Source organism: Parambassis ranga, chromosome 19 (genome assembly GCF_900634625.1).
Source record: "Parambassis ranga chromosome 19, fParRan2.1, whole genome shotgun sequence".
In the NCBI taxonomy this organism is placed as follows: domain Eukaryota; kingdom Metazoa; phylum Chordata; class Actinopteri; family Ambassidae; genus Parambassis; species Parambassis ranga.
In genome coordinates this window covers 199,848-220,812 of record NC_041039.1, presented here as the reverse complement: position 1 = coordinate 220,812, position 20,965 = coordinate 199,848, and the positions used below count along the sequence as shown (strand labels likewise).

The 20,965-nt window shown below is 43.6% G+C and overlaps 1 protein-coding gene across 5 annotated transcripts in view; it reads left to right on the top strand.

Moving 5' to 3' along the window:
• The window catches only part of ano1b (anoctamin 1, calcium activated chloride channel b), an 87,257-nt gene that overhangs the window by 20,395 nt on the left and 45,897 nt on the right, over window positions 1–20,965 (top strand). For 4 of the 5 annotated variants that reach the window (XM_028430658.1, XM_028430656.1, XM_028430659.1 and 1 more), the window contains exons 9-16: window positions 10,677–10,741; window positions 13,233–13,367; window positions 14,944–15,104; window positions 16,761–16,843; window positions 18,393–18,404; window positions 19,930–20,004; window positions 20,564–20,632; window positions 20,728–20,929. In XM_028430658.1, the coding sequence (XP_028286459.1) occupies window positions 10,677–10,741; window positions 13,233–13,367; window positions 14,944–15,104; window positions 16,761–16,843; window positions 18,393–18,404; window positions 19,930–20,004; window positions 20,564–20,632; window positions 20,728–20,929 (802 nt within the window). The remainder of the gene's footprint in view (window positions 1–10,676; window positions 10,742–13,232; window positions 13,368–14,943; window positions 15,105–16,760; window positions 16,844–18,392; window positions 18,405–19,929; window positions 20,005–20,563; window positions 20,633–20,727; window positions 20,930–20,965) is intronic. The other variant, XM_028430657.1, reaches the window with a different exon arrangement.

Sequence of the window (20,965 nt, the reverse complement as noted above, 5' to 3'; positions counted from 1 at the left end):
GATAGGATGGTGATGTCCCGGTCCTTTTGTAGTGCAATCAGGGCCTTCCTTTCATCACTGGAGAGGTTGAATGGCGGTGCTTTAGCAGTGGAGAGTGTGGCTGTGACCTTCAAGCGGAGTTGCTCAGCTTCTGTGTCTGTCAGGTTGTTGTTCTTGATGGCTGACTCTGTGGCTGTGATGAGGTCCACCACTGGAATCTGCTCTGGCGAGATGGCAAAGTTGAGTCCTTTGGCCAACACATCTTTTTCCGGCTGGCTCAGTTGTCTGTCTGAAAGGTTCTTAACCATTTGTCCTGGGTGTCCTGCTGTGGTGGTGAGTGGTGTTCCCTCCTCCATGTGTGAGGGTTGGCTGCATTTTTAACAGAGAAAACGTTTTCAATTTATGGAATTTGCGTTTTTGTCGTTCCTTACCCCTGGTGTGCTGTGCCGTCTGGACATTTTCAGTCAGTTTGATGACTTCACCATTGACTTTGCTGGGTAGGAGGGTGGCAAGCTGTGATCTTGTCTGCTCCGTGGTGACCATGAGAGCGTCTATGGTGAAGTTGATCTGTCTGATCCTTTCGTTGAGGAGTTGGTTCTGGGCTTTCTGCAGGATGGTGTCTGCTCTGTGGCCCTTGACAGTGGATCCGAGACGTAGGCTGTTCGGGGTTAACTTTTCCTGTCTGCATCTCAGGCTGAAGCGTAGGTGGTTCCTGTAGTCTGCCAGTTTCCTAGAGGTCTTTTCATGTTCCCTCACCAATCGTAGGGTGTCCTTCCCAAAGTGATTGGCAACATGTCGATGAAGATTCTCAGTCATCCAGGTCATCATACGTAGAGAAGATTGAAGCAAGGCATCTGGACTTGTAGAGTTTTCTTGGAGACGTTTCGCTGCTCATCCAAGCAGCTTCATCAGTTCTAACTGTTTGGTGGGGAAACATGGTTTATATGTGGTTACAGACCTATGTGGGTGGGTCTGGGAAAAACTTAAAAAACTTAAAAACAATAGCACTAAATGTTTCCAAAAGTTATCAAAAACGCAGCACTTCGTCACACAGTCTGGCCGTGGCGCCGCCACAAAGTTGCCCCTTCATGTATTTTTGGCTGTTTCTCCCACATACTTCATCCTATGTGGATGAAACTTTACAGTCATGCTGAACATCGGACACTGCACAGATTGACATGCTGATATGCTACAGTCACTGCGCCACCTACTGGCCGGAGGACCTGTCTTTTGTACATGTGTGTTTTGCTGTACTCTTCTGCCCTGCAGACCACAGCTCATGCCGGTACAGCTGGGAGAGAGGTGGTGGGCCAATAGGAGAGGCGGCAGCTGATGGTGCCATGGACCGCAAGGGCTGCGAGGGCCTGTCATCGCTGCTTGCAGCTTTATTATTATTAGGGCCCGAGCACTGAATGGTGCAAGAGCCCTATTGAAATGCAAGCATTTATTAGGGCCCGAGCACCGAGTGGTGCGAAGGCCCTATTGTAATTGCTGTGTTTATTATTAGGGCCCGAGCACCGAGTGGTGCGAAGGCCCTATTGTAATTGCTGTGTTTATTAGGGCCCGAGCACCGAGTGGTGCGAAGGCCCTATTGTAATTGCTGTGTTTATTATTATTATTATTATTATTAGGGCCCGAGCACCGTGTGGTGCGAAGGCCCTATTGTAATTGCTGTGTTTATTATTATTCTTATTATTTGCCTGCCTGCCTGCATTTTTCACCCCTTTGCCATGCACGAAAACTCACGAAACTTTGCACACTCATCAGGGGTGGCGAAAAATTTGATATTTTGTGGTCGCTGCAAAGGGGCGGGGCAAAATGGCTCTACAGCGCCCCCTTGAAATTTTCAAAACACCCCTCGCATTTGGCTTAGTTTGGAGTAGGTGCACGAAAATCGGTACACATGTTTATCATACCAAGACGCACCAAAAAGTCTCTTGACACCATGACCTTAACCCAACAGGAAGTCCGCCATCTTGGATGGAAAATGGCGATTTTGGCGATTTACACCATTGGTATGTGAGCGAACTCCTCCTAGAGCTGTTGCCCGATTGACCTGAAATTTGCTGGAGGTCACCTAAAGGACCTGCTGATCAAAAGTTATCAAAAGCTTTTCTCTAAGTTAAAGGGCGTGGCCGCTGTGGCGTCACTTCGCCATTCATACACGAACAGCTCTCTCTCCTACATACTTGCTCCAAACGGCTTCAAACTTTCTGCACGTGGTCAGAGCCCCTCCCTGAACGTCTCTATGTCATCATGATCTATGGCGCTCCCTTGTGGTGGAAACAGGAAGTGCCATGTTCTTCACTAACATGCACTCTGTTTAATCCTTCCCTGTCATTACACAGCGAAATGAGGATCACAGATTTGACGTCCCACAGAGACACCTGTGTGGTTTTCTGTATCATGCTGCCCGTGGCGGTGGCGACTGTTGAACATTCGCCATGAAACATCAATTGCTTATAACTTCGCCGTGCATCATCCTAGCGTCCTCAAATTTTTTTCATGTCCTAACGGTCCGTCCCCCCACACGTCTGCATGCTCATGAGTCACCTGCACAGCGCCACCTACAGGAAACCGGAAGTAACTGCTTCTGGACATTTTTCATGTATGAATCAAATGTTTTTTGAGGTTTGATGCACAGACGGGTCTCCACTATTCTCATGGTGTCTGGCTCCACCCAGTGGACACATACGGTACTGCAACTGATATAACTCCACCACGGATGCTCCTAAAATCCTCAAATTTTTTACATGTGATACAGACCCGACCCCGACCACGTGTGGACATCTGTGGACAGCGCCACCTACTGTAAAGAGGAGGTTACTGCACACTAACAATTTTTACATATATTGAGAGATTTGTTGTACTGACACATCTCTGCTTCTGTCTGCCGGCTTTTTCCCACCGCTGGCAAAATCGCCGCAGCTCGTGGGGGGAGCAGAGGAGGGAAGGGACGGCGTGACGGGGAGGGGGCGGTCGCGTGGAGTGCGAGGGCCCGATCATCGCTGCTTGCAGCTTTAATTATTCTTATTATTTGCCTGCCTGTTTAACTGCATTTTTCACCCCTTTGCCATGCACGAAAACTCACGAAACTTTGCACACTCATCAGGGGTGGCGAAAAATTTGATATTTTGTGGTCGCTGCAAAGGGGCGGGGCAAAATGGCTCTACAGCGCCCCCTTGAAATTTTCAAAACACCCCTTGCATTTGGCTTAGTTTGGAGTAGGTGCACGAAAATCGGTACACATGTTTATCATACCAAGACGCACCAAAAAGTCTCTTGACACCATGACCTTAACCCAACAGGAAGTCCGCCATCTTGGATGGAAAATGGCGAGTTTGGTGATTTACACCATTGGTATGTGAGCGAACTCCTCCTAGAGCTGTAACCCGATTGAACTGAAATTTGCTGGAGGTCACCTAAAGGACCTGCTGATCAAAAGTTATCAAAAGCTTTTCTCTAACTTAAAGGGCGTGGCCTCTGTGGCTCGCCAAAGTCTGGCGACGATTCATGATTTCGCCATGTAACTCTGAACGGCTCTCACGCCTGCATACTTTATCCAAACGTCTTCAAACTTTATGAGCATGACGAGGGCTCCGCCCTGAACGCCTCCATATGTTGAAACCCTTACTTACTCGTGGCGCCCCCTGCTGGTAACAGGAAATGGCCTCTTTTTACTCTGACGTGTACTGCTCCTACATAGTTGACAGCATCAACTTCATTTCACCTCTAGAACCTTCCCAACTAGTTGGTGAAGCTACACTATGAAGGCCGTGAAGCTGCGTGCAATGGTGTCCGTGTGGCGGGGCGCCAACTGTCGATCCTTCGCCGTGAGATTACGTTTGAGTATTTAATGACCTTAACGACCTTCTATGATCATGAAAATTCATACACACATTCTCGGGGGCATGTACTAGCAACTGATGGGGGTCTCGTAAGTGGGCGGGGCAAAATGGCTCAATGGCGCCCCCTTGAATTTTTAAAATACTCCTCTCCATATTGGTTTTTTTGGAGTAGGAAGACAAAAATCGGCACACACACAGAACACGTCCAGGCGCACATAAAAGTCTCTTGCACCATTGATCTAGACCACACAGGAAGTCAGCCATTTTGATTTAGGCGGTCAAATTTCAGCGATTTCCACCTTTGGTATGCGGACGAACTCCTCCTAGGGATTTCGACCGATTGACTTCATATTCGGTCGCTGTCACCTAGAGACCATGCTGATCAAAAGTTATCAAAAGCTTTTCTCTAAGTTAAAGGGCGTGGCCGCTGTGGCGTCACTTCGCCATTCATACACGAACAGCTCTCTCTCCTACATACTGCTCCAAACGGCTTCAAACTTTCTGCACGTGGTCAGAGCCCCTCCCTGAACGTCTCTATGTCATCATGATCTATGGCGCTCCCTTGTGGTGGAGACAGGAAGTGCCATGTTCTTCACTGATATGCACTCTGTTAAATCCTTCCCTGTCATTACACAGCCAAATGAGGATCACAGATTTGACGTCCCACAGAGACACCGGTGTGGATTCCTGTATCATGATGCCCGTGGCGGTGGCGACTGTTGAACCTTCGCCATGAAACATCAACTGCTTATAACTTCGCCGTGTATCGTCCTAACGTCATCAAATTTTTTTCATGTCCTAACGGTCTGTCCCCCCACACGTCTGCATGCTCATGAGTCACCTGCACAGCGCCGCCTACAGGAAACGGGAAGTAACTGCTTCTGGACATTTTTCATGTATGAATCAAATGTTTTTTGAGGTTTGATGCACAGACAGGTCTCCGCTACTGTCATGGTGTCTGGCTCCATCCAGTGGACACATAGGGTACTGCAGATGGTATAACTCCACAACAGATGCTTTTAAAATCCTCAAATTTTTTACATGTGATACAGACCCGACCCCGACCATGTGCGGACATCTGTGGACAGCGCCACCTACTGTAAACAGGAGGTTACTGCACACTAACAATTTTTACATATTTTGACACATTTGTTGCTCTGACACATCTCTGCTTCTATCTGCCGCTTTTTTCCCACCGCTGGCAAAATCGCCGCAGCTCGTGGGGGGAGCGGGGAAGGGAAGGGACGGCGTGACGGGCAGGGGGCGGTCGCGCGGAGTGCGAGGGCCCGGTCATCGCTGCTTGCAGCTTTAATTAGGGCCCGAGCACCGAGTGGTGCGAATGCCCTATTGTAATTGCTGTGTTTATTATTAGGGCCCGAGCACCGAGTGGTGCGAAGGCCCTATTGTAATTGCTGTGTTTATTAGGGCCCGAGCACCGAGTGGTGCGAAGGACCTATTGTAATTGCTGTGTTTATTATTATTATTATTCTTATTATTTGCCTGCCTGTTTAACTGCATTTTTCACCCCTTTGCCATGCACGAAAACTCACGAAACTTTGCACACTCATCAGGGGTGGCGAAAAATTTGATATTTTGTGGTCGCTGCAAAGGGGCGGGGCAAAATGGCTCTACAGCGCCCCCTTGAAATTTTCAAAACACCCCTCGCATTTGGCTTAGTTTGGAGTAGGTGCACGAAAATCGGTACACATGTTTATCATACCAAGACGCACCAAAAAGTCTCTTGACACCATGACCTTAACCCAACAGGAAGTCCGCCATCTTGGATGGAAAATGGCGATTTTGGCGATTTACACCATTGGTATGTGAGCGAACTCCTCCTAGAGCTGTTGCCCGATTGACCTGAAATTTGCTGGAGGTCACCTAAAGGACCTGCTGATCAAAAGTTATCAAAAGCTTTTCTCTAACTTACAGGGCGTGGCCTCTGTGGCTCGCCAAAGTCTGGCGACGATTCATGATTTCGCCATGTAACTTTGAACGGCTCTCACGCCTGCATACTTTATCCAAACGTCTTCAAACTTTATGAGCATGACGAGGGCTCCGCCCTGAACACCTCCATATGTTGAAACCCTTACTTACTCGTGGCGCCCCCTGCTGGTAACAGGAAATGGCCTCTTTTTACTCTGACGTGTACTGCTCCTACATAGTTGACAGCATCAATTTCATTTCACCTCTAGAACCTTCCCAACTAGTTGGTGAAGCTACACTATGAAGGCCATGAAGCTGTGTGCAATGGTGTCCGTGTGGCGGGGCGCCAACTGTCGATCCTTCGCCGTGAGATTACGTTTGAGTATTTAATGACCTTAACGACCTTCTATGATCATGAAAATTCATACACACATTCTCGGGGGCATGTACTAGCAACTGATGGGGGTCTCATAAGCGGGGCAAAATGGCTCAATGGCGCCCCCTTGAACTTTTAAAATACTCCTCTCCATAGGGGTTTTTTTGGAGTAGGAAGACAAAAATCGACACACACACAGAACACGTCCAGGCTCACATAAAAGTCTCTTGCACCATTGATCTAGACCACACAGGAAGTCAGCCATTTTGATTTAGGCGGTCAAATTTCAGTGATTTCCACCTTTGGTATGCGGACGAACTCCTCCTAGGGATTTCGACCGATTGACTTCATATTCGGTCGCTGTCACCTAGAGACCATGCTGATCAAAAGTTATCAAAAGCTTTTCTCTAAGTTAAAGGGCGTGGCCGCTGTGGCGTCACTTCGCCATTCATACACGAACAGCTCTCTCTCCTACATACTTGCTCCAAACGGCTTCAAACTTTCTGCACGTGGTCAGAGCCCCTCCCTGAACGTCTCTATGTCATCATGATCTATGGTGCTCCCTTGTGGTGGAGACAGGAAGTGCCATGTTCTTCACTGACATGCACTCTGTTTAATCCTTCTCTGTCATTACACAGCGAAATGAGGATCACAGATTTAACGTCCCACAGAGACACCTGTGTGGTTTTCTGTATCATGCTGCCCGTGGCGGTGGCGACTGTTGAACATTCGCCATGAAACATCAACTGCTTATAACTTCGCCGTGCATCGTCCTAGCGTCCTCAAATTTTTTTCATGTCCTAACGGTCCGTCCCCCCACACGTCTGCATGCTCATGAGTCACCTGCACAGCTCCACCTAGAGGAAACCGGAAGTAACTGCTTCTGGACATTTTTCATGTATGAATCAAATGTTTTTTGAGGTTTGATGCACAGACGGGTCTCCACTATTCTCATGGTGTCTGGCTCCACCCAGTGGACACATACGGCACTGCAACTGATATAACTCCACCACGGATGCTCCTAAAATCCTCAAATTTTTTACATGTGATACAGACCCGACCCCGACCACGTGTGGACATCTGTGGACAGCGCCACCTACTGTAAAGAGGAGGTTACTGCACACTAACAATTTTTACATATATTGAGAGATTTGTTGTACTGACACATCTCTGCTTCTGTCTGCCGGCTTTTTCCCACCGCTGGCAAAATCGCCGCAGCTCGTGGGGGGAGCAGAGGAGGGAAGGGACGGCGTGACGGGGAGGGGGCGGTCGCGCGGAGTGCGAGGGCCCGATCATCGCTGCTTGCAGCTTTAATTATTATTATTATTATTATTATTATTATTATTATTATTATTATTTGCCTGCCTGTTCAACTGCATTTTTCACCCCTTTGCCATGCACGAAAACTCACGAAACTTTGCACACTTATCAGGGGTGGCGAAAAATTTGATATTTTGTGGTCGCTGCAAAGGGGCGGGGCAAAATGGCTCTACAGCGCCCCCTTGAAATTTTCAAAACACCCCTTGCATTTGGCTTAGTTTGGAGTAGGTGCACGGAAATTGGTACACATGTTTATCATACCAAGACGCACCAAAAAGTCTCTTGACACCATGACCTTAACCCAACAGGAAGTCCGCCATCTTGGATGGAAAATGGCGATTTTGGCGATTTACACCATTGGTATGTGAGCGAACTCCTCCTAGAGCTGTAGCCCAATTGACCTGAAATTTGCTGGAGGTCACCTAAAGGACCTGCTGATCAAAAGTTATCAAAAGCTTTTCTCTAACTTAAAGGGCGTTTCCTCTGTGGCTCGCCAAAGTCTGGCGACGATTCATGATTTCGCCATGTAACTTTGAACGGCTCTCACGCCTGCATACTTTATCCAAACGTCTTCAAACTTTATGAGCATGACGAGGGCTCCGCCCTGAACACCTCCATATGTTGAAACCCTTACTTACTCGTGGCGCCCACTGTTGGTAACAGGAAATGGCCTCTTTTTACTCTGACGTGTACTGCTCCTACATAGTTGACAGCATCAATTTCATTTCACCTCTAGAACCTTCCCAACTAGTTGGTGAAGCTACACTATGAAGGCCGTGAAGCTGCGTGCAATGGTGTCCGTGTGGCGGGGCGCCAACTGTCGATCCTTCGCCGTGAGATTACGTTTGAGTTTTTAATGACCTTAACGACCTTCTATGATCATGAAAATTCATACACACGTTCACGGGGGCGTGTCCTAGCAACTGATGGGGGTTGCGTAAGTGGGTGGGGCAACATCGCTCCCTTGATTTTCTAAACACCCCTCTCCATAGGGGTTTTTTTGGAGTAGGAAGACAAAAGTCGGCACACACAGAACACATCAGGACACACATAAAAGTCTCTTGCACCATTGATCTAGACCACACACGAAGTCAGCCATTTTGATTTTGGCGGTCAAATCTAGCGATTTCCACCTTTGGTATGCGGACGAACTCCTCCTAGGGATTTCGACCAATTGACTTCATATTCGGTCGCTGTCACCTAAAGATGAGCAAAAGTTTTTGTCTAAGTTAAAGGGCGTGGCCACTGCGCCCTCACTTTGCCATTCATACACGAACAGCTGACATGCACTTATTTTAAACTTTTTAAACTTATTCTAAAAGTTTTTAACCCTGTCATTGCACAGCCAAATGAGGATTGCAGATTTGAAGTCCCACAGAGACACCTATGTGGTTTCCTGTATCAGGCTGCCCGAGGCGCAGGTGACTGTCAAACCTTCGCCATGAAACATCAACAGCATATAACTTCACCATGCATCGTCCTAACATCATCAAATTTTTTTCATGTCATAATGGTCCATACCTGGACACATCTGCATGCCTATGAGTCACCTGCAAAGCGCCACCTACAGGAAACCCGAAGTAACTGCGTTTTGACAATTTTTATGTATGAATCAAATGTTTTTGGATGTTTGATACACGGACAGGTCTCCACTATTCTCATGGGGTCTGGCTCCACCCAGTGGACACATAGGGTACTGCAGCTGGTGTAACCTCAAATTTTTTACATGTAATACAGACCCGACCCCGACCACGTGCAGACATCTGTGGACAGCGCCACCTACTGTAAACAGGAGGTTACTGCATACTAACATTTTTTACATATATTGACAGATTTGTTGCACTGATATGACTCTGCTTCTGTCTGCTGCTTTTTTCCCCACTGCTGGCAAAATCGCCGCAGCTTGTGGGGGGAGCAGAGGAGGAGGCGGTGACGCGGAGTGCGAGGGCCCTATCATCGCTGCTCACAGCTTAAATTTTATTTTATTTTTTTTCCCCCCTGTGATCACATTTTTGGGGGCTTTAACATGCCCCAAACCTCACCAAACCTGGTAGAAAAATTCATTCGCCCGAAACATACAAAACTTTTCACGCCTTGCATACTTCATCCAATTGAGCTGAAATTCACTGTGTCCACTCAGGACACTCTAGGGAAAAGACGCATTCCAAAACTCTTGCAAGTCTTATGGTGTGGCCGGGGCGTGGCCTCAATTTCCCAGGAAAAAGGAAGTCACTATATCTTCTGTACCAAACATCACATGTATGATCAGAGTCTGACCATAAACACATCTATACAACAATATTGAGGATTTGACAGAGCTGGCTACTACTACTGGATATACAAAATGTTGTGTTTTCATAGGATTTTCTGCCTGCCCCTCTGGCCTGTCTTGAGTAGGATCATGAAAATTGGCACACATATGTATCAACCCAAGACTCACAAAAAAGTCTCTTGGACCCCCCCTCCAAACCCAACAGGAAGTCCGCCATTTTGATCATTTTGGTCATTTTTGGCAATTTGTGACCCTCCTACAAACCTTTCACACCTCGCATCCTTCATCCAATTGAGCTGAAAATCACTGTGTGCACTCAGAACACCATAGGGAATAGACGCATTCCAAAACTCTTTCAAAAGTGTTACGGTGTGGCGGGGGCGTGGCCTCAAAATTGACCATTCGTCATTACAAAGGAACTCGCTCTATTTTCTTCAGTACCACCAACATATTTCATGCAATGTGGACAAAATCTTACAGTACGGCTATGGACCCAAGTCTGAACAGATATATATGCTAATAGGATGATACGGTCACAGCGTCACCTACTGGCAGCACGAAATTTCAGTTGTAAACATGTGTTTGTTGTATGTCTCTGGACATCAGAGGAGCGGAGAGCATAGGACAGGAGAGTATAGGACAGGAAACTGCGATAGCCCTGCAGATCACAAGGGGTGTGAGGGCCCGCAATGCTGCTTGCAGCTTTGATTTTTATTTTAGTTTGTTCTGTTTTGCATACTTTGTAATTAATGACTTTTATCTTATCTTTTATCTTTCTATCTTTTATCTGTTTTTGTTTTGTATGTATACAGATTGGAGACACCAGTGTATTTCTGTGCTGTGTTAAATTGAAATTACTTTTTAGTAATTACACTTTCAAATTCAACTTTTACATTTAAAAAAAATGGCTGCCTGAAAAATGTGACAACTAACTACTGTTGATTGTCATTTACAGCTTTTATATGAGGAGTGGGCAAACTACAGTGTCTTCTATAAATACCAGCCCATTGGACTCATACGGTAAGGACACTAATAAGCATACCAGGTGCATAAGTTTAACTTAGAAAAATTGTTCACACCACGGAGAAAAACTCCTAGTGCAGCAAACTGAATACACTAGATAAAACAACCACTCAACCAAATGCATGGTACAGCATAGAAGAGACAGCTCCTCAGACAATGACTCAGCAGTCCAACTTCGCCTTAAGGGTGTGGGACACACATTTGAAGACAATAAAGTACAACAACACAGATAGTTTGACAGAGAAGTCAAGGAACGTATTAATGTCACCCATCTGAATAATACTTCACTCATCAACGAGTTCTCAGTCACAAACTGAGCAGAGTTAATATCTCCCCAACCTAACCAAAGAAAGAAAAATAGATCTTTAACCAGTTTCCCCTGTCAGGATTTCCCAACAGTCAAAGTTGTTAAACAGCCAGATTAAAACTAAGACAGACAGTTATCCGCATGGATCAGGCATTTCAGGAGAGCGCTAACTTTTTAAAATGGGTCCCTAAGTGGATATGTTTGAAGATGTTATTTCCATGTTTCCGTGTGTACGGCTAATACACAACTGTTTCTGGAACAATGATACCACAGCTCCACCTCTCCCTTAACCCACATGTGCTCACTCTGGCAACAACAAACTACTGAAGTTATTATTGCTTTTACAGCAAAATCTTCTACCCCTCTGCTCCTCAGAGAGGTCTAGGGGCAGGAAGCAGTTTAACAATGAATTAGGACTAAAAGAGTTTTCTGAAAGTGACAATAAATTGGCTATCGCAGGGAGATCTTGGTTATTTTTTGTCTAATAGTGATTTTATTGGTGAAGAAACTCATAAAGTCTTCACTACTAAGAGCTGCAGGAATACAAGGCTCAACAGAGCTGTGGCTCTGTCAGCCATGCTATAGTTCTTTCTCCCGCCTCTCTGGGATTCCTTCATTACATAGTGAAATACCCTGAGAACAAAATAACATAAAAATGATCAATGTAAATCAAAATTATTAACCCATGGAGGTCTGGATTTTGAACCCTACTCAAAATAAAAGTGGAAAATCATCAGACGTTGGTGGATGGAACGAGACATGATGTCCCAGATGTGCTGGATTTGATTCAGGTCTGGTTTCTGACAGTTTGAGCAGAAACATGCATGTTCGTGGCCTGCTACAGGTCATGTTGCAGAGCTCTGGCAGTGCTCCTCCTGCTCCTTCTTGCACAAAGAAGGAGGTAGCGGTCCTGCTGCTGGGTTGTTGCCCTCCTACGGCCCCCTCCATGTCCCCTGGTGTACTGGCCTGTCTCCTGGTATCTCCTCTATGCTCTGGACACTGTGCTGACACAGCAAACCTTCTTGCCAAAGCTTACATTGATGTGCCATCCTGGATGAGCTGGACTACCTGAGCAACTTCTATTTGATTCAATTAAATCTTATTTATATAGCACATTTTACAATCAGAATTGTCTCAAATCATTTTACAGAGACCCGGAGCCTGAACCCTCTTAAGAGCAACAGTGTCAGGAAAAATACCCTTTTAACAGGAAGAAACCTTGAACAGGACCCGACTCATAAGGAAAACCTTCCTGTAGACAGTCGGCCGAGTAGAGGAGGAGAAAAAGAGGTTAACAGGACAGAGAGGATGAAGGAGAGAGAGAAAGAGAGACAGGAACATATATGCAGCAAACATCATACATTACAGATAACAAACATTACAGGTTGTTGATGTTGACAAGCAAGACGAAACAGTTGTAATTATATTATAGTAGATATATATATATATATATATCGTCAGTTAATAAATAGTAATAGTAATGTAATAATAATTAAAACAAAGATAAGAAACAAACAACAGAGACCGGTGTAGTCAATAAACATAGGAATGATCAGGGCCCAGACTGCAGGTCAGTGTGCAGGTTTGGAAGCAGAGAGACCTGCAAAGAGAGAGAGAGAGAGAGAGAGAGAGGCACAAAACTACGAGAATGATGGCAAACACAGTTTATGACATGAATCATTAGTATGAACCAGACTAATGAGAATAGGAGAGGTGGATCATGTTTGTGTCTCCTGGCAGCGTAGGACTATAGCAACATAGCTATGATAAAAGTTGTAGATACTGCCTCATGCTACCTCTAGGGGTGAGAACACTGACAGAATGCAAAAGTGAGCAAAACATCAGGAAGAAAGGATGAGAACAGAGAAATGGTTTGTGGTCAGCACCTGCAGAACCTCTCCTTTATAGGGGTTGTCTTGATAATTGGCTCTCATTTCCACCTGTTGTCTGTTCTATTTGCACAACAGCAGCTGAAATTGATTCACAATCAGTGTTGCTTCCTAACTGGACAGTCTGATTTTACAGAAGTGTAACTGACTTGGAGTTACATTGTGTACTATTGTCTGATCTGTTTATCTCCAATTTACATGTTGGGTCACATTTATTTCTAGCCTGCTAGACTGCAATGTCAACTCCAGGGTGGTAGTTGTGTTTAATTGTCACCACTTTTCTGTTGTTCAGGAAGTATTTTGGAGAGAAGATTGGTTTGTACTTTGCCTGGTTGGGTCTGTATACCCAGATGCTGATTCCTGCTTCTCTTGTGGGGGTCATTGTATTTCTTTACGGATGTGCAACAGTTGATGACAACATACCAAGGTAAACACACACTATCATAAGCACACACATTTAACTAGTACAAAAATTAATTTGACAACTTAAGCCTGTGATCGTTCTACTGTTTAGTCAAAAAAGGCTCATGGTATGTGGCTTTGTTTCTGTGACAACCTTGTCATGAAAACATATCTGGATGAACTGCTCTTTTACATGACTTTTTACCATGTTTTACCATGTCATGGTAATTGTTATTTGATATCACAAAGTCACACATCCAGACCAACACACATCCAGTTACAGTTGCCATTGTCTGAAATATAAAATGCATACATACAAAAACTCAGAAAGCTCAGAAACATTACTGCTGACTTGTGTTCAAACAGCCCACTTGGCACATTGTTATTGCTAGCTCTCTGATATTTCAAGCCACACAAACAAAGAAGGGGTCATATGAAAGCTGAGACTTTCACAATTCACACTGTTACATTTTCTCTGCTATATTATGAATATTAAGTAAAGTTTCCCTGAGTAACAAAAAATCTGTCTTTCCTTTGTAATTTTGTGAAAAGTCATATTTGAGAGCAATAAATGCTTGGTTCAGATAGACCAACATGTCCGTGTTTATTCAAGACTAAAAATATTAGGATTGGACATTTATTTTGTTTGTGGAGGACTTTGGAGGACTTTTTGGAGGACTTTTTGTACCAGCCTTGTTTGTCAGTTGCAAGACTGACAAACAAGGCAAAATCCCTCCTCTATAAAGCCGTCCTGCCCCTCTCTGACCGCTACTCATCTTTTTATCTTCTGCCCGGTGTCTGCCACACTTGACACCTGTTTGTTTTCCCTTACGTTGCATTTTTTCACCACTCTCACCCAGTGCCTTAGCCCCCTCTTCTTGCCAGGGCCCACATGTTTGCTGCCCTGCCCCACCAGAGCAGCCCCTCCTTCTTCCTTATAAATGCCCTCAGTGTATTCAACAGCAGGTCAGGCTGGCATGATAATATTCGGCTATGTTCAACCCTTACACTTGCTTCAGACACATGCTTCATCCAATTCACTTGAAATGTAGTGTGTCTGCTCTTAAGATAATAAGGAACACACAACAAATGTAATTGCTTCAGAATCTCAAACCAGGTATGTAGGCCTAGTATAAATGAGACGAAGGGATTCAAATGATCCTGATAAGCTGTCATTAATGCCCCTTCCATTTTGCCTCATATTTACTGTCACACCAGAGAATCACGGTTTTTGACCCGTCGCTATAACAAATGAAGTTCCTTTATGTTTGCAGTACTACCTCCAATGTGGAAGACCTCTTACACTACTACTGTGCATCGGAATCTAAACAGAAAGATATGCTTATATTATAATACAGTCATAGCTCCACCTACTGACCTTCCACTACCTGCTTTTCATCATCCACATGATGAAAAGCAGGTAGTGGAAGGACACAAGGTCTTAAATTCACAACTCATTCATCAGTCGTTTTTCTTTGTCCCCAGTTTTATGTTAGTGTGGAGCACTTTGGTTTAAGTCTATTGTCACATACAGTCCTAAAACAAGGACAAGAGTTTAAGTAAGAAATTAATAATCCATGTCGATATTCTCTGAATTCCAGCATGGAGATCTGCCACCCAAGGAACAACATTACCATGTGTCCTCTGTGTGACAGAGTGTGCAGCTACTGGAAACTCAGCACCGCCTGTGGAACTGCCCGGGCCAGTCACCTGTTCGACAATCCTGCAACTGTCTTCTTTTCCATATTCATGGCTCTTTGGGGTGAGTGGAAGCCTGACAGCTCTTTTAGTGTACACAAATACATGGCGATTTACATTTATGTATTTAGCAGATGCTTTTAACCAGGGCAAAAATTATGATTGAATTCAAGCTACACTGAAAAGAAGAACCTTAGAAAACACTATTTATCATCTATCCATTCTCTTAACCTGCCCCCCCCGAGTGAGAGGCAGGGTACACCCTGGACAGGTTCCCACACTGTGACAGGGAATGGTCCAGAACACTGCTTTTCAATGTTCACATAAAACTGTTCCTTCAAGTAACATTGGACCTCTTGCACAAACTATATAAAAATGAATTTGTATTTTAGTTTTTTTAGATACTGTATTAATCCCCAGAGGGAAATTCATTACAGCTGCTGCACAAGCAGTGTCATACAATGACTAGCAAGGCGCGCCACAGGCTAGGGTGAAGTGTCTTGCCCAAGAACACACAACAGTGACTAGGGAGGAGTTGGGATCAAACCACCAACCTTCCGGTTATTGGACAACCCTGCTATCCCACTGCGCCACTGTTTGCCCCTACATACCCTTTGAAGCTGGCAGCAAGTCAGACAGCAAGTCAGACCTCTTCCCGGTGCATGTTGGACTCTGGCAGGGCTGCCCTTTGTCACCGGTTCTGTTCATAATGTTTATGGACAGAATTCCTAGGCACAGCAAGGAGGGCAGGATTTCATCTTTGCTTTTTGCAAATGATGTTTCCCTATTGGCTTATCAGACCAGGACCTTCAGTGTGCACTGGGACAGTTTGCACCTGAATGGACGCCTCCCCGAGGAGGTGCTCCGGGCATGTCCCACTGGGAGGAGACCCTGTGGGAACGCCTCGGGATTCCCTCAGAAGAGCTGGATACGACCGTGTCCCTTTGCTCGCCTGCATGCAAGACCAGCAGTTTGGTCTTAGAAAGGCTTAGTTGGAGGTGAAGTTCCTTTATTCATGTGTCTCTGAAAAAACTCCTATGAGAGAAGTGGTGTAAACACACACAATAGTACCAGCAACTACTTTCCCTACAACAGCGGTCCCCAACCTTTTTTGCACCACGGACCGGTATCATGTAAAACAATACTTTCACGGAAAGACGTTTGTTTTTTATTCATTTTTGCTGCTTGTGGGCTTAATTTTGGGGGGCCGTATCCCGTGACCGAGACAAGCGTCTGGGCAGGTGCTTAAAGGCACAGGCGGATGAATCTGATCGATTTATAAATGAAACAGCTTTCAGACTCAGATAATGAAAAATATATGTTTTGCTCAGTCTTTCTGTGCGGCCCGGTACCAAATGACCCACGGACCGGTACCGGTCCCCGGCCCGGTGGTTGGGGACCACTGCCCTACAACAAGCAGGTTGAACCATCTGTCTTGGGAACCATAAAATCCGGATTTCCCTAATGTTTAGATTGCTCTTTGTTGGAAGAATATGATTTGTCTGTAGTTGGAAGTGGGGAACACAATCATGGTTAAAAACGACTGCTGAAACCTTTCAGGATTGGTCTTAAAAATGGCAGATTATTCTATGACAAGTTGTGTTGAATCTTCCAGTGTTGAGTCTGATTTATTTAGTTGCCAGTTTTTTTGTTGTTAATTTAGTTTAGCTGTCACTCTCAGGTTCCATGTTTGTCTAATGAACTTCTCTGTGGTTTAAAGCTGCCATGTTCATGGAACATTGGAAGAGGAGGCAGATGAGACTCAACTATGAATGGGACCTTACAGGGTTTGAAGATGAGGAGGTGAGATAACATTTGACAACCCATTTCACAAATTGAATAGAGTAAAGCTTTGCTGTGTCTCTTTTTGTATATTTCAAATAATTAATTATGATACACTATGTATTGACATGTAGCATGTAACATCTAGCTGCAGCATTTCATAGTTTTGAATCATAAAAGACAGCTAAAGAAATACACTAATGGCTTCAATCAACAGTATAAAAATTAGTCAGTGGTCCCTCCTGTAGCCTAGATGGTCACCGATCAGTGAAAGAGTGTCTCTAGTTTCACTGCAAGTACTAAGAGTCTATTGACAGTTCTTACTGTCAGTGTAAATGTGCCTTGGTACTCAAAACAGTGTAGTGTAGTGAGATACACCTATTATTAAATCTGCTCCGCAGTTGTAGTTGAACAGACACATTTCTCATTACAGCACATAATAATGTAGTTTGTGGCTTCATGTGTCGCTTAACCGCATATTAGTACCTATAGAATACAAGAGCTCAGCTTTAATTAGTTTGGTTGCCCAGCAACCAAACTCTTGTTCTTCTTTGTCTTTATTATTAAGTTTGGTTGCTGGGCAACCAAACTAATTAAAGCTGAGCTCTTGAATTCTATAGGTACTAATATGCGGGCAACCAAACGTAATAATAATACGTTTGGTTGCCCAGCAACCAAACTCTTGTTCTATGTCTTTATTATTATTATTATTCTGTATGTTTTTTGGCACAGCATATCTTCAGAATGCATGGGCCGATTCAAACCATTCAAACATCAAAAGATTCAGCTCATTCAGGACATGTGTGGAAACCGTCAAAAATAACTGCAAACATTATAATATTAAAGATATTAAACATTTTCCATGTCTTCGGTTGGCTCAGCATATCTTCAGAATGCATGGGCCGATTCAAACCATTCAAACATCAAAAGATTCAGCTCATTCAGGACATGCGTGAAAACCGTCAATAATGATTGCAAATATTATAATTATTATTATTATTCTGTACGTTTTTTGGCTCAGCATATCTTCAGAATGCATGGGCCGATTCAAACCATTCAAACATCAAAAGATTCAGCTCATTCAGGACATTCTGACAGACTGATGCTACTTTCAGCTCCATCTTCAAATGGCAGGGGATTTTTGAGGTCTCCTCTGCTGTTACCATGGTGACAGCAGAGTTTGTTTTTTGGTAAAAACAAACTTGCTGTGGCAACCAAACTTGCATTTTCTTCAGGAAATGCAAGTAATTCTTTATGCATTTGACCAGGTTGGTTTACAGTCTGCAATCTCACCACTAGTTTTATCTGATATTTTTACCTTTAGTTAACCAAAGTTAAATATCAAAGAAGAGCAAGACTAAACTAGACACATTTTTAAAGCCTTAGGGCTTAAGTCACTTGGATACAGTGAATGATGAGCAGTTACAAGAAATGCTCCCAGGTTAGCAGTATGTCATGTCTGATGCAAAAAGTATGACTACAAAATGTATAACATGAAGACTAGTGAAAATAATGTGGTAATAAGAGTTAAGTTGTTTTTCCCTTTCTTATCCTTCTCTGGGTTTTACAGGAAGCTCTCAAGGTTTGGATAAATTCTTATTACTAGATAAACTCTCTTTCCTCTGCTGCTGCTGCTACTGCTGCCAACTTCTGTTCATAAGAAATTACACACAGTTGTGCCACTGTAAACTTTATTTGTACATGCAGTCAATGTTTTCCTTTCACTGTGCATGCAGTCATCAATGTTTCAGTTCAAAAATGCAGAGGAGATCGTATTGATATAATGTAAACAATGGAGATGAGATATAAAAAGCGGAAATATAAAGCACATGCTGTACTGTTAGTAGCACAGACACTGCACATAGGTCTTTCATAAACAACAGTTGTGTCTATGCATTATTTAAACACCTAGCTCCAAAATCTTCAGTAACACTGTAGCAGGAGAAAGTCCTAAAATCTGGAAATGCGTTGCCATCTTAGTTATCTGGAATATGTAATGGAGTAAAAGTATAAAGTATGCACTATTATTTTTACTTAAGTAAACTATAAATACATAAACATTTACACAAGTACAGTAACAAAGTCCAAATACTTAGTTAATTTCCACCACTGCTTGAGAGTAATTATGCAATATGTTACAAGTACATGGGGTGTAACTTTTTTACACATGTACACACACTGCATCATTGCTCACTTTGTCTCTTACCTTTAAACCAGATGGAGCCTTGGATGGCTGGTGAAAGAAAAACAACAAAAACACATACTATAGAAGGACAAGTTAGAGCGAATAATCTCACCAAAATGGCAAAGATTGGCTTTATTCAATCAAAACCAATGCCAACAATTTTATATCTGATATTAAAGGTAGGGTAGAAGATTTTGAAAACTCAGTGAGATTTCGAAAGTAAACACACTCCCCTTTCTCCCGGAGCTTACCCCGAAGCCACGCCTGCAATCACATGGCATTACCTGACGAGTCTGTGACTTCGGCCATCATGCACGTTCCTCTCTGGTGCGCGCAGAGCAGGAAGAGAGTGACAACCAGCCAACACTCGTTTGGGTGATGGCATTTTATAGCTTCCACAAATGATTAATATTCTCCATTTTAATGCGAAACTGCCTAACTAATTGGTTGCTATCGGATTGTAAAGAGAAGTTACACTAATTTAACAAAAAGTGCATCAGAATGAAATCTCCTACCCTCTCCTACCTTTAATATAGTTTTCCTGTAAATAAAAAAAAATCCAGTAATATTACAAAAAAAAATCAATTACAAAATTCTTTACACAGAAACTCCACTCCCAGGTTCCATATACAGTACTTGGTTACAATTACTGCCACCAGTCTGTGAACATTATTATATTGGTTTGCGTTCACCTCACACCTGCACCCTCAGATTGTGACTGTTACGTTTAGTTGCTGTGGTAAGTTCTCTTAGCCACTAAAACTCAGATACATGTACTTGTACAAGTCTGAACTTATTTCTTTCACTTTTGCCATCACTCTTTGCATTGACATGTTTTTAATTCCACAAGTTACGCTGCTGACTTTGATGTTGTGTGTTTTGCTAATGATTTCTGACCTTTCTGATTCAACTATCATTGTAGGATCATCCCAGGGCTGAATATGAATTTAGAGTAATGCAGAAGTCTCTACGGAAAGATCAAAAGTCACAGCAAAAGGTAATTGTTGTGTTGGTTGTACTGTCTTTCATACATTACATGTATGCTTACACAGCATACATGTATGTTTACACAGCATGCATGTGATTTGAAGATCAGAGCTGTTTAGATCCTGAGACTGGGCAAGTAAACAATAGGCTTGGTCAAGCAGTCCCATGTTCATATGAATAAATCAGAACCTAATTCAAGCTATGTCATCTTTATTTGTTTAGCACATTTAAGGTAGGGGTAGAATCACTGTAAATTTAAAGCAAGAGATTGAAAAAAAATGCTGTGTAAGAATGATGTGCAGAGAAAATCACAAACTATTGGGAGCATTTTTTTTTGGAAACATAATAATTATTTGGGCGGACCTTTTGCTTTTTGCTTGCAGTATACTGTGGCCAAATGTACTTTTTTCCTTTTCTGTGTAATGTTTGGAGCTTCAGCTGTTTCAAGTTTTCTGCTCAATAAATTAAAGATGTTCTCTTTTGTGACTCCACATATAGTGAACTCTTTCAGGTAAAGATGCCATAATGAAATACTAGTGCTGTGTATGCTGTTACTATATTTATTTTAGATGGAAAAGCTTACATTTCAGGACCGCCTCCCTGCCTACATGACCAACGTAGTCATGATGCTGTTGATGGTAAGGAAATTCTAATTTTCTGCATGTAGTATACATCACTGATACTTTATGGAATTGTAATTTGTATTGCCCTGTTACACTCTTGTTCCTGGCAGATTGGTGTTACGTTTGCCATTGTGTTTGGTGTGATCCTCTACCGCATCTCCACCAAAGCTGCTCTTCATATGAGCTCCAGTCCTATTACGAGAAACCATGTGCAGCTGACAGTTAAAACCACTGCAGCTATCATCAACCTGGTGGTCATTCTCATACTAGATGAGGTGTACGGAGCTGTTGCACAATGGCTTACTATGTTAGGTAACAAAAGTACAATGTTAGTAGTGTCTTGCTTTT